Here is a 14,052-nt window from a genome sequence, read left to right on the forward strand (position 1 = left end):
AAAGAGCACAGAGAGACATTCACTTAAAATGGGGCAACAACTTTAATCCCGTAGCAATGGGATGTGGATTTGCAGACGCGTAAGGGGGGGGGCACAACAGGGAGGTTACGTGTTCAATCGCCCCCTAATTTGCGTGGAGTTAGCCGTTTAATCGGGAAAGATACACCCTCTCTGACGCACAGGAACGAGGGGAAATCAAATTTAGAAAAACATTCAGCGTAAAACAAACAAACAGCATCTGCACATAACCTTCTTAAGTTCTTGCACCGTATTTAGACATGATCTCCGCTTACACCACCGCTATACGAGGATACTCCACCTTGACAGTTTAGTCCACACTTGAACTCCATCTACAGGGCATGTGCCCCCAGAAGTTGGTTGTCTCTGTTGCTTAAACGTGCCATACTCTTCAATCCTGATTCACTTCATTTCATTACATTACCTTCGTTCCTTCCGTCCCCAGATTCATGCTACTGAGTTTGCGCTGCAGCTGCCGAGCGAACTTTGTAGTCTTCCTCCATTGCACTATTCAGCTCACGCACAAGCTCACGGTAACGGCGGGCTGTTGCCTCAGCAGCGGTATATTCCTCCATCGTTTTCAGAGGAACGCTGCGCCCAAGCTGTTGCGTGAATTCATCTCCAAGAGCCTGCTGTGCATGAACCATCCACTGTATAAAGAGCGTAACCTCGCATACGTCGTCGATAGGACTCATATAGTTGTCACCTTCATCTACACCTCCCTCAACATCCTCATCTTCATCATCGCTATCAAGAGTGCAGTCATCAACATTCGAACCACCGTCACTGAAGTCATCTATTCCAAGCACATCTTCATCCTCCACATCGATTTCTTCCGCTTCCTCGGACTCAACTCCGAGGCGTATGTTTGTTATTTTCTCCTCGCTTATGCGACATCGAGGTACGAGTTGTGTGTGATTGGCGAAAATGCAGTGCTGAATCAACGCCACCGTTTGTCGAAGATATGGTTGGAACGAGGTTAAATTAATGCTACTCTGGAAGGTTACACAAGAGGTCGATGTAAGGTATTGTAGAAGGGAAATGAGCCCTAATGCAAGAACCTTGCGCGTGAGGAGCGATAGATTCTCAACAACTTCTTCATCCGCATTCTTTCCACCGCTCCCGCGTTTCTTCTTCCCCTTCGTTTTCTGAGGTGGATTTATCGCTGCGCGGAAGAAGTTGAACAAGGAGTCGAAGAACTGAGAGTAGGCACTATTCTCCATAATGATGTGAAGTGTGGCCGCGGCGTTATAGTAGAAGGCGTCCATCACTGCCACCACGATCCAAACGCGCAGTCGCACCTCCCCCTCGTGAGCGTTTTTGTCCGCCAGGGCACGAAGTAGCAGCAAAACAAAGCGAGGCAAGTAGGCATCAAACAAGCCGGGTACCGCCTCACAGTGTTTTGACTGATGGAGCAGCGCCTCAACAAGTTGTGGCACACCCACTTTGTCGCTCACACCACACACGGCTTGAAAAAGAATTTTTTCGCACGCCCCAAACGTTGCCTCCATCAGGGCAGTATTCTGAACGTACTCTGCTGCTTCGTTCGATATGTAGTTGTCCAATACTTCTTCAATTAATCCAAAAAAGTCTACCCCGATGCCTGAGTCGATGGACTTGAATAGCAACGGAAGCAAGTCCCAACACTCGCGTGTGATGGGCTTCGCATTGTTGACCACGATCAGCCATATTCCAAGTGTCTTCTCCATGAATTCATAGTTATCTGGTCTTTCCATTACTGCCCTTATCAACCGCACAACATCAGGCATTATACTCTTGAATACCTGTGAATCGTTGGCAGAAGCCTCCAACACATTTTGCAGCGCGTCGAGCAACGCGCAGGCGCTCATATCTGCGCTCCAATAGTCTTGTAGAGCATTTTCATCCATTGCTTCTTCTTGGTGCGCCATATCGAATGCAGTTGCTAGAAAAACATTCACAAGCGCTGCGCCGAGTTTGTGAAGCACCGGTTTCAGCTCTGGTGAGAAGTTTTCAACGAGGAACAACAACATCGTGGGCACAAGGGTTGTATGGACTCGGTTAAGGAAACCCAAGCACTCTTCAACGAGCGGGACAAGGACGTTCTTTATATACGGCCAGACCCGCTTCATTTCAACCAAGGAACACATGACGTCGATTACACCCAACCGAATACGGGCATCAGGATCCTGCAGAAGGGAGGAAAGAAGTTGGAAGAATGAATCAAAATCCTCGGTTCGCATTGGCGCCCTGACGTAGCGCTGATAAGTCGTTGTGGCCTTAAACCGCAAAGGAATGCAGAAGGCGGTGGGAAGCATACGCGGTGCAACAAACGAAACAAGAAACTGAGCAACTTGCGTGTTCCACACCTCACGGTCACTTCGAAGATACTTCCGAAGCGCCGAGAAGAGATGTAGAAACCCAAAGGTCTGAGCGAACGTCTCCGATGTGTCTCCTCTGGAAAGACCAACGGTAATCACGTTCAACATTTGTGGCAGCAGGTTCTCCTGGTAGTCCTTATTCCCCTTAATGAAAGCTACTATTGTATTAGATGCTGTGACGCGCGTGGACACCTCACCGTCCTCGAAGGTCCCCTCCAACATGTACTGAGCAAAGTCAGAGATATCGTCAGCGTTTGCGAAGACAGCCTCATCCTCTTCATTGCAGCAAAGATAAGGAAATAACGAGGATTCCACCACCTGCAATAGTCGGGGAAGGAGACACTTTCGATAGAGATTCTCATCAAATGTGCACAGCTTCAAATAACGCATGGCGGCGATGTCGGTGCTTTGGTGCTGACTTCGCGCCTTTGACGTCGCCGAGTACTCTAACCAGCGTGGCCAAACCTCGAGAAATGCCTGTGCATGTGTTTCTAGAAAGTGCTTGGCCACAGGTTGGGGGCTCTTCTTTTTCGTTGCATCATTCATTATGGAGTAGGATATCATGGCAATTCGCTTGACGCAACGAACATAGGATTCGTAAACCTTCTGCGAGCCCCCCGCTGCGGCGTCGTTAGCAGCCGCAAAATGACGTTCAGGGTAAGTGACCATGGTGCTGAACCAATCGTCAAAAACATTGGCCGGAATGTTATGATCACGCTTCACTTGTAACACTGCCTCGACGACGCATTCCATAATTTTTAATACCATATGGTCCACTTGAAAATCCCCGTAGGACAGGAAGGGGGTCAATGCAGTGATGAGGGCGCTGCAGACCTCCAACTTGTCCCCCATGGGCACAAGGTTGGGTGTCTTGTAGCGCTTCACAAACACATACAACAGTCTCAAGGAGGCAATTGAACGGTCTGCGGTAATCCCGTCTCTGCTGCATATAATTTCCGGCATCAGCTTATGTACGTAATTCCACTGAAATAGACTAATAAGCGTGCTGATGCACGTGCAAATAACCTTCTGGTGGGTTTGCGGTACTCGGAAGATGCCATCATACAACAACAGCTGTATGTCGGCAACAGCTTGAGCGACGTCACCGTCCGCTTTGTCATCAATTTTATTAACAATATAGTTCTTCGCGTAAATAAGGGCTGATAGACTTTGTTCCGCCGGTAATGCCGGGTCCGTCCCAGCGCGGATCAAAGTCACCAAATGGAACGGAGCTTGCGGGGACTCCAAGGCTTGCTCCAACTGGTCCGTGGCCGCCGTGCGCTCCTCCTTTGCACCACCGTATGCAACCGATAAGAGTTGTAGGATATTCATTTGGCGGACCTTTACAAACGCAAACACACCTACTGCTCGAAGTGGTGGGAAAAATAAATAGGAAGGAGGAGGTGAAAGGCATGTGAGGTCACGAAGCAAAAGACGAGGTAACTGCGGAGTTCTTTGGGGCGTCCGCTGCCTTACTTCTTACCATTTTTTGTTTGTTTTTGTGACTACATTACAGCCCCAGTGAAGGGTACAGATCGGTGCATTACGGCTCGTTGCCTCCTCACGCCTTTTATGTGCTAGGCAAATCAATTACGTTGCCTGTTCTTTTTTTTGTTCGTGTCTGAGACCGTGAAGACATCGCCAGTAACGAAGAGCTAAACAATCAAAAGGATAGTAATAGTAGTACAGGTAACAACAAAGAGGCGAAGGAATTGAGCGGCTGTATGCGCATACGACCTCAAACACCACCAGTGATGGGATGCAGCGAAAAAAAAAAAGGAAGCACATGCGCACCTGATAGGTAAAAAAAAAAATGACAAGAGTCTATTTTCTGTGTTGCTTCGTGCCTACAGGATAACGTTTGGTGTACCGGCAGTAATGAAAGTAGCTACTTTCCCAGCGTTGATGAACGGAGAAGTTCCTTTTGGATCGGCAGGGTTGAAAGGTACAAGTGTTCGGTTCGCGTCTTTCGGAATGGCCGCAGCAAATCGGCGCCTCCCAAAACCACTAGACGCAGTCACTTGTTGTTTGCTTGCCGTGTAAGCTGTTCGTGCTGATTTCACACCCTTTTCTTCCGATTCCACGTTGGGACGCCAGCCGAGGCAGCTGTGCGAACTCTCCAACGTGGCGAAATGCCCGACGCTCGCACCGGGGCTGTTGGGTGGGCTCTGACGCGGGTAGCCGGTAGAGAGTGACGACATATTCGCACTGACAGGGTGTGGGGGGCTGCTACCCCTGGGTGTTTCTTCGATTTTCTTCACTAAGGAAGGCAGTGCTACACAGGTATTAATCCTCACGACGTTGACTTTTTCTTCCTGCTTTGGTGATGCAACTGGTGATGGTTTTACCATGCATGGGGGTAAGATGTGGGTGTTCCTCACTACTTCGATTTCTATTTTCTGGTTAGGTTTCAGGAGTGGCACAACAACTACTTGATCGGCTGTCTTGGGAAGACGGACCATTACCGTTGGGCCTCCTGCAGCTGAATTCTCACAGAAAAAGAACGGCACCGCTGATGTTTCCTTCATGCAGTCCACTGCACGACTAAATCCTTCGCGAGTCATGAGCTTCCGTTGCCTCATGTCAGCCAGCCATCGAAGCAGTGCGATGACATCTTCAACACTTGCCTCTAGCTCACCCGCCTCACTGGAACTGCCGCACGGCTCTCCGGCTTGTGTCTCCGTGCGAGCCGTCGTTGGAGTCGCGAGAGAGAACACCTCAGTTTCTTTGGGTCCGGTTACATCTCCCCATGGGGGGTCGAAAACATTGGCTTCACCCGCGAACACCTCGTTTTGAAGTGCTCCAAGCATCGCCCTGCCATTTTCAGAAAGCTGACCCACAGGTTTCCAAAACGTTGCGCCGCTTTCCCACCCTTGACTTTCCCCAGATCGTGAGAGAATATCCCCTGGAGGGTACAGAGGGTAGCCTTTCCCCTCTCCACAAGTTTGGTTTCTTAACTTCCCCGCCTGCTTCAGCTTTAGCGGCTCAGCAGCATCATGCGGCACATGCTCGCGGTTGGCTTTTGGATACGTAGCCGATGGGGCGTCCGCTTCACGGCGGGAAGGCGTGCTGCGTTCCTTGTCCTTTAGTACCCCAATCGAGAGCTGCGGAACAGTAACATTCTTATTTCCACGAGCAAAGTCCTGTGACCTCTCATTCGGTGAAGCGAAGGATCCCTTCTCGCCACTGAATGGAATCGTTCGCGACTCCTTCACAAGGTGGTCTTTAGCTCTGTCAGCGGACGGTGACAGCCCACCCTTACCCTCGCCCTCTCGCGTAACTGCGCGACTTGACATTGCGTGGCCCATCCGATTCAGCAGTAATGAGCCATCAGCAGCCCCAGCACAAGTCGTATTTCCAACGGCACGCCCCGAAGCACCTGTGCGGAGTCCCTCGCGACTGCCCACCGACAGACCGCACGTATAACTCTCGGATGCGGCCGTGCTCGTCCAACCGCTAAGCCCATCATGCGGAACTTCCACGCCAGGCTCCGTTGGTCTCTTCGTGATTCCAAGCAACGAAACCTTGCTGGGCTGTCCGCTAGCATTGGCATGCAGTTGCTTCTCACCTAATGCTGGACGACTTGTCGACGCCCGTGTTGGTGGACCCTCGGCGATCGTCGTACTCCCGCCTTTGGGTGCTCCTCCATCACCCACAGTAGCTGAAATTTCCGCAGTTTTTTCGGATAGCATGCTTTCATTTTCTTTCCCACCCTCCCTGCGTGAAATTTTATTGAAGGTCTGTGTCTCCTCAGCGCTGTAGTTATTGTCTTTTCTACCCCGACGTGCCGTTCCGGATACGGGGTACACCTTCTTCTTGACGAACTTCTTCTCGGCTCGCCCCTTCTTTGAAATCCTCTTTGTTTGCTGTGCTGCTCCTGAATGCACCACAAACTGATCTACTGAGCACCTTGGAGCACCTTCGCGCCCGGTTCTGCCACTTGGCGCTGTACGAGCCCCCATTGCTTCCCCTGCTGAGTCTGCAGGAAGTAACTGACGCTTGGTTTCGCTCTCTCGCACCGCACGGGGCCTGGTTGAGTCAAGTTGTTTCTTCATATCCCCGCTCTGATCCATCATCATAGCCCTTAGCCCCACGTGTTCCTTGGGTCCCTTTTGGTAGCTGCCTGTTCCAAGGGCACCTTTGCTGTCGTTTTTCGCCAAATCAACTGGCGCGCTCCTGGCCACATTTTTGTTGGGCTTGCCGTCGAAGCGGTGATCATCTGCGCCAAGAAATTCACCACACGGCAACGGTGAAGGATTTCTGTTGGAGTTCCGGCTAAAGGACAGCTGTCCAAGAAGGCTAAAATTCAGGGTTACATTTTTCAGTAGGTCCCGATCCGGCCGCGATCCTGATGTTATACGCTCACCTTGGCTTTCACAGGATCCGTTGAATTCCGGCATCCCCCTTCTCGTAGACGCGCTCTCTACTCCAAATTCAGTCAGATATATATCGTTCCCCAGCGTGGTACCACTAAGTTCTTCTGCATCTCCATTATAGTGAGATAGATGTGACGGATCGAAAGAAGGCGCAGAACAGCTATCTCCTTCAATCCCCATGAATCCTCCTGAGGGTGTTGGGTATCTCGGGCGTTCGCTGCCAGCCGGCGTGGTGCCCTCTTCCTTTCCTTTCCCACCTGGCACCGGACTGCGTCCAACATTGATGGCTGCGAGACTTTTCCTACGTGTCCTCCGTCTCTTCTTTGATTGCATGGCAACACTACTTCTTCTCCTCAAATCCGCCTCTCGATTCCTCCTCGCTACTGTGCTCAAACCCATTGTGCGAACAAACGTTTCCGGTGGGCCGCGCCTTGGGGGCCCGCGCTGCTGCACTTCCACATTGGTACTGTATAGCGGTGGGGAAGGACGTCTAGGTGCCCTTTCCAAACCTTTTTCTACATGCCTCGCCGATAGTTGTGGGTCCTCGGTCACGGCTTCCAAGTGCTCCTCGAGAGGTATTTGGAGCATTGTCTCATCTTCGCTCTTGGAAGCGCCCAAGTCTGCACTGGGATCGGGGCCAGGTCCCCAACCACTAGCAGTGTCCTGATGCTTATCCAATGGATCACGAACTCTTTCTGAAGAACCCACCACGCTCGTAACGTGAGAATTACTCATCCATGTGCCTTGGTCCTCTTCGCGATCACTGGTTAGCTGATGGCTCTCTTTTTTGTCAGATTGCAGTTTCTTCATTTGAGATATACCCTCATCGACACCAAGCAACATGTTACTGTTATACGTTTGGCTAGCTGCGCTACCGGTGGTGGGACGATTCTCCTCTTCAACTATCAGCGTGATGTTGCTCCCCTCTAACCACGACTGTAGCTCATTCACAATATCTTCCGGGGCACGGGATATATCGTTGTCGGGGGTGAACTCATAAGGTGGTATCTTCCTTCTCCTTCCGGCCCCCCTCCCGACTACCGGGGCTCGTTTCTGCTTCACATCGGCCTGTGCCCCCTCACCTCCCGGCGTTTTTTCATCTGTACCCCTGTTGGCCCTTGACATCTGTGGCTGAACCCCGCCTTGTTCCCCGCCCTCGGCCTGATCTCCCTCTTTCTCATCGTCTTCCACTGTGTTCAAACTCTCTCGTATAACTGGGGGAAGGGTTGCTGCGCTTGGCATCCCCCTCAAATCATTTCTTGTCCAAGCCGGTGCTGCCCGCAACCACTTCGCGAGGGTGGTTAGAAACCTTTCCTCCACAGCGGCGTGATTCCCCACCCTCTTGCCCGACTTCTCCCCGATGGAAGTAGCCTCAATATGTTTGGAATTCTCTATAACCACATTATTTGCACCGGCAAGAATACCACCATTTTCGATTGGTTGCACAAAGGCATTTTCTCTCATAACGCCACCCGCGTGGCTCATAATTTTCACAGCCGCCTTATCATGCGAGTCAAAAGTGTTTCCATCCATCGTCGGTGCACATTCAGCGAGCAGTACGACCCCATAAATACCCCGTAGGAATTTGTTCCCACTAAGTTTTGTACTGCATTCGGAACCCAGTGACACGGAGGTATTCCCCGAACTAAATAGACACTCTTCTACAACGCCGTTCCCAACGGAGCACAACAGCGGAGATGAGCTCTTATCCGTACCAATGATTTCGCAGTGCGAGAAGACTGGTTCGGCGTGCTTGTTCAGCGTTACCATCCCCGGTTGAGCACTTGAACGGGCGAAGAAGAAGCAGTCGTGAAAGGCGGTTTTTGCGTGCTGGCACGCCTCTACTGCCCTGAGGCAGCGCAAGAAGATGCAGTTCACAATACGGCCTCCAGCACGCTCACCGGCAAAGAGGCCAAGGCTTAGCCCACTAAAATACGATTCACACACCATCGACTGGGACACGCCCTCCAAGGCCACCCCTCTTCCCTTAGATCCAATGAACAGCGACCTGTAAATAATGACAGCGGCTTGCTCACCCAACGTGACTGCGGTACCGGCTTCCGAGCAGAAGCAGTTATACGCCAATATGCATTGACCTCGGGCTATTTGTTGGGACGCGCAGACATCAGCAGTACCACTGTTAAGGAACAGACAGGTCACGACATGCGCCGTGGTCTCTTTCCCTATCTGCACACCAACATCGTTTCCGTCAAATGTATTCTTATTAACTATAACCACACTCCCCGTGGATTCTAGGAACACACCGCACACATTCTTGATAAACCGGTTGCTCGCGAAATGTCCTATTCCACCGTCGCACACAGACACTGCTCTGCTGTTACTGCTATCCTGTTGCTTGAAGATGTTTTCTACCACAACAGGATGTGCCCCCGTTGTTACCATTATGCCACATTTCTTGTTACCACTGAACTCATTTCGCCACACTTTGGTTTTGGCTTCAGTCTCACAGAGGCACCCACATGTATTCTCCTCGAGGATGTTACCCGCAACGACGCCACAACACCCTGGGCTACGCATCGTAACTGCCGTTCCACATTTGCGGAAGACGTTGTTGTAAACGTAGACTCTAGGCGACTCTTCCATGACAATCCCGCTTGTAGCCTGCTCAAAAATATTATTCTGCACACAAGTGAGCACATTCTCAGTGGATATGTGAACACTTTTTTTTGAACTATCCTTGAAGCAGTTGTCGCGTATTTGAACCTCACCCCTATCTCCCCCAACCGTGATTCCACAGTTTCCATCACGAAGAAAACGGGACCTATGCACCTCCACGTATTGCGGACTTGTTATAATCACTCCTTGCAGGTTGCCTATGAAAACGCAACCCTCGGCGTCCACCCTTCCATATTCCTCCACGCAAATCGCCTTTCTTGAGGTTTCAAATGTGGTCGCCACTATGTGCACCAGCGGGCCTTGTCCCACCTCCACACTCGCCTTAGTGCTATTGTCAAACATGCAGTTTTCTACAAGTATTCTGCTTTCATCAGATGCAGGTGCATTCCAGTGACACGAGAGACCTATTCCGTTGTCTTTAAGCACGCATCGTGAAAGATGGGAATCAATGAAGCCACTGTCACTAGGAGAAGATTCAGGATGCGTAAACATGGCAGCGACGCCCATATATCGTAGAATGCATTTCACCATACTGACAGCCGATTCCACACGCACACCAACGCCTGCACCCTCTAAAACGCAGCTGTGCAACTCAGGTATACAGCCTCCCGCAGCGATGACATTCGCCTCTTTGTTGTTTTCTAGCTGACAGAGCGAGATATGTGGACGGAGGTTCCCTTGGTAATCGTTCCCACTGCAGAGTATTCCGCTGCACTCGTTACCGCTGATGCAACAGCTTTCCAATGTTACACTGGATTGAAGCACAATTCCGCTGCCTTTATTATCGAATATTTCGCAGTTTTTAACTTTCACGAGCGCCACATCATCACTATCATCGCCCGCTTCGTCTGCAGTAATCTCCACACCGTGGCTCTCCGAGTTTTGTATGGTGATGAACGTGACTTCTGCTTCCTTTGAAAGTCTTGCGGGAAGAAGAACGCCACGGCCCCTCGATCCACTTACTTGTACCGCCTGCAGGATCGTTCGGCTGCCATGCTCTGCCACAATCCCTGTTGTGCACTCCTGAACGGTTGACTTCGTGATTTCACCAACACTCTGGGACATGTACCATACCCCTGCGTTCTCACAACGACTAATTGTGAGATCTCTAAAAGTCGCCCACCTGAGTATGCTGCCACCGAGTTCAACATCAATAATCCTATTGCTGCCTCCACTCGTGTGAGTTTCTGTTGGACACTCTTCAACTAACGCCTGCGCCTCACTGTCCAATTCCTGTATTGCCATTGTCTCTTCGTCAGCTGGTGACGCAAACAGCACTCCAATTGCGCACTTCTCCACGGTTACCCGTTCCGCCAAAAGCCGTGCAGCCGTAGAAGCGAGAAATCCAGCTCTCGAACATTTTGTGATGTCACACCTATTCATGCGCACCACAGCACCGCTTTTCACGACAACACCAACACCTTTCTCCGCAATGCCCGCACCGATCCTGCACTTTTCGAAGTACAGCGTGGTATCACAATCACCGGCCACAACGCCCTCCTCGCATTCGTCTCCTCCAATGGTACAGCTGAGGAACAGCGCACTCCCTTCTCTCACCGATCTGGAGAAAGAAGTTTCCCTGATGCGTTCACCCTCCCCGGGAATCGCCACAACACCCTGACGCTGCTGTGCAATAAAGCAGTCCTTGAAGCTAACATTGTCCGGCTGCCTGAGCAGCACGCCCTTTCCATTACGGTTAATGACACACTGCTCTAATGAACAAGCACCGTTTTCTAATATAGCGACTCCAGCCACGCCACACTTCTCAACAGTGGCCTGAACAACTGTAGCATTGGGAGAGGGGCCTGCAACAACAATACCGTACTTTTGGCAGGCATTAACTTTTACAGTGTCGAGTGACACCATTGTCCCCCGCGTAAATGTAATCCCTATGCTGCAATTCAACACCTGGATATCGTTGACTTTGTCGGAAGCCCCGAACTTGGCAAGCACTCCCGTCTTGCACCCACTGATAATGAGTCGACTCAAAGTACCCTCTGCACAAAGATTCAAACCGACTGCCGAATCAGATATCGTGTTCTTTCGTACTACTACGGGTGTATGCGACTCACAAGAAACGCCAAAATCTCTACATGAGTTAATGCTATTTTCTTCGACAACGCCCTTGGCCGCTCCTGTATACTGGATGCCGTGGCCAACCCGATTCATGTGGCACTTTACAACCCTGCAATGCGTTTCGGCTCCGTCAGCATTGACAACACCACTCCTACAATCCGTAAACGTGCACCCCTCGATGAGTGCCTCAGCGCCTGTCCCTGCCTGAATACAAGTAGCGGAACAGTCGCGCATATGGTTACTGCTTATGGTAGCGGTGCCCATTTCGAAGGCGTATACTCCTGGTCCCGTCAAGCCACGGAAGTTATTACCAACAACCGTACATTCGCTTCCCGGACCCGCCACGACAACGCCGTAGCGAGAAATTGCTACATCATTTCCCCGCACATGAGCTGTACTTTGTTTCTTCACGTAAATGACCTCCCGCATGGAACCTAAGTTGTTTTTTTCAATAGTTGCCCTCGAGCCTTCTTCTACAAGTACACCTTCCTTTTGGCTAATCAGCAGGGAGTTACCAACGAGATGGCAGTTGCTGCGGCCCGTTACCACAACGGAGGCGCCGCCGCTTCCTTTCAATGTATTTCTGCTAAGTGTTGCCTGACTTGACTCTTCAATAACAATGTGATGCACGGACACATCCTTAATGGAACTGTTCTCCAGGACGAGCCGGCTTCCTCCCGACATTGTAATCGCTGTCGCCATCCTCGACACTTTCACCCCTCGGATGACTACATTTGAGTTATCTTGTATAAAAATACCGTACATACTTTCATTGAACCCAGAGACAAGGTTGTCGTCGATAACCACCGAACCATGATTGCAGATAGAGAATCCGGTGACGCTATTTCTGGAGAGCACATTTTGTGTAACAACACTTCCCGTACAGTCTCCGACAAAAGCCATACCTGTTGATGACTCTGCTACATTACATTCGTTAACCTTAACCGCTGAACGATCAATGACAAACCCATAATAAGAGTTCCACTGCAAATTACATCTACATATTGAGACACATGGACCAATGGCATCCTCACCATCGCCACCGCTGCTCTCTTCACGTACATGGGTGGTGCGTGCGTAAATTCCAGCACCACAGCCCTGAACATCATTTCCATCGACTGTAACTGTAGAGTCCCCGCCCACAACAATACCCCAGGCACTACAGTTGCCTATGCGGTTGCCACAAAAGCACTCGGGGGAGAGTCTGCAGTCGTTAATACGGAACCCTGTTACACCATTAGACAACATATTGGACACCATAACAGGGTGGGCATTGTGAACCACACGCACCAGAGCCGCACCTTCGGGTGCGACCCTCTTCAGCAAAACTTGAAGTGAGTGCGTGGGTACTTGATCCACCTGAGAATTACTGGCCGCCTCCCCACCGCCAGTAATAATGTTGTCATGAAATAACACCTCCGTCGTCCCAGAGAGACGCCCACTCATGTGCACAACCACGCCGCTCCGCCCTTTGGTTTCACTAATACGATTGTGGCGTACGATCGGCTTTCCTGCCGTGTCGAAATAGAGGCTCTCACCCTCGTGGTCAAAGATGTGATTATGCTCATAAATCCCGCTGCCGTTTCCAATGACAGAAATTCCAACCCCATGGCGCGAGCTGTGAATACGGCAGTGCGATACATGCGGTTTGGAGTCATTTTTTACATACAGAGAAGTCATATCGCATTCTTCAATGCGCGGGTTGCCCCGTTTAACTACAACAGCTTGATTTTCCGAAGCACGATTTCCCTTCGCTGTGATATTCAGGCCGTGCAAAATGATCGGCCCATCCACGTCAACTACCAAGCAAGGGCCCACAGAAACAATGGTGGGAGGCTCCGCATCCTTTGCACCGCACAATTCTAGTGGATGCTTTATGGTGATGTTTTCGAAGTACGTGCCACTTTCCACCACAATGCGGTCATATGGGCGGGAAGCAAGAATTGCGTCAGTGATCTGGTGGAACGCCGCCGTGACGGTTTTACCCACACGAATTTGTCGTGTCTCAAGGCCGTGAAGCGCACTTATAACGCGTGGATAATCGGAATCTGCGACAAGAGTCATTGTGTGGTGAGCGAAGGAAGAAAAAACCAAAGCAAATTACGACCGCACAGTCTTTTCCCCCCTTTTCCTTCCCCTCCGTCGTCAGGGTTAGGGGGCGCACGTGGAGGTGGAGCTCTCTTTTTTTTTCTTTCCGTGCTTCCCTTCCCGCCTGCCACGGGGACTATCTGACAACTAGTTTAAGACTTTCCGTACTTTTAGTTAGTTGAATGAATTGAATAGCAAAAACGAAGACAAGAAACCAAATAACAAAAAAAAGGGGGGGAACACGGTAGAAACGAAGCTGCGAAGACACGAAAAGAGGGGAAGGGAGTCACATGTACACTTTTTCTTTGTCAAAGATGAGAAAACGAATCGCATGCGCCGATTCACGAGCCAACTGGGGACAACAACAACGGCAACTAAGATGACATAGCGGGTGGAGTTTTCGTTTGTATGAAAAGAGTGCGGAAGAAAAGAGGACGCGGCAGGGGTTCCCTTCCTGTGGTGTCACCGCGATATTTAAAGGAGTCACACCCACACGT

General features: G+C 50.7%; 2 protein-coding genes across 2 annotated transcripts, besides 1 other annotated feature; both read right to left on the reverse strand.

Moving 5' to 3' along the window:
* Positions 1–14,052: part of a sequence feature (sequence corresponds to BAC RPCI93-48K5) that runs on past both edges of the window.
* On the reverse strand, positions 471–3,710 carry Tb927.3.4600 (hypothetical protein, conserved; the record flags this gene model as incomplete). Its single annotated transcript, XM_838959.1, has 1 exon — positions 471–3,710. One exon carries the CDS (start codon positions 3,708–3,710, stop codon positions 471–473), a length of 3,240 nt encoding a protein of 1,079 aa, XP_844052.1.
* On the reverse strand, positions 4,226–13,531 carry Tb927.3.4610 (hypothetical protein, conserved; the record flags this gene model as incomplete). The annotated part of the gene is made up of 1 exon (XM_838960.1): positions 4,226–13,531. One exon carries the CDS (start codon positions 13,529–13,531, stop codon positions 4,226–4,228), a length of 9,306 nt encoding a protein of 3,101 aa, XP_844053.1.

Source organism: Trypanosoma brucei, chromosome 3, assembly GCF_000002445.2.
Source record: "Trypanosoma brucei brucei TREU927 chromosome 3, complete sequence".
Classification (NCBI taxonomy): Eukaryota; Euglenozoa; class Kinetoplastea; order Trypanosomatida; family Trypanosomatidae; genus Trypanosoma; species Trypanosoma brucei.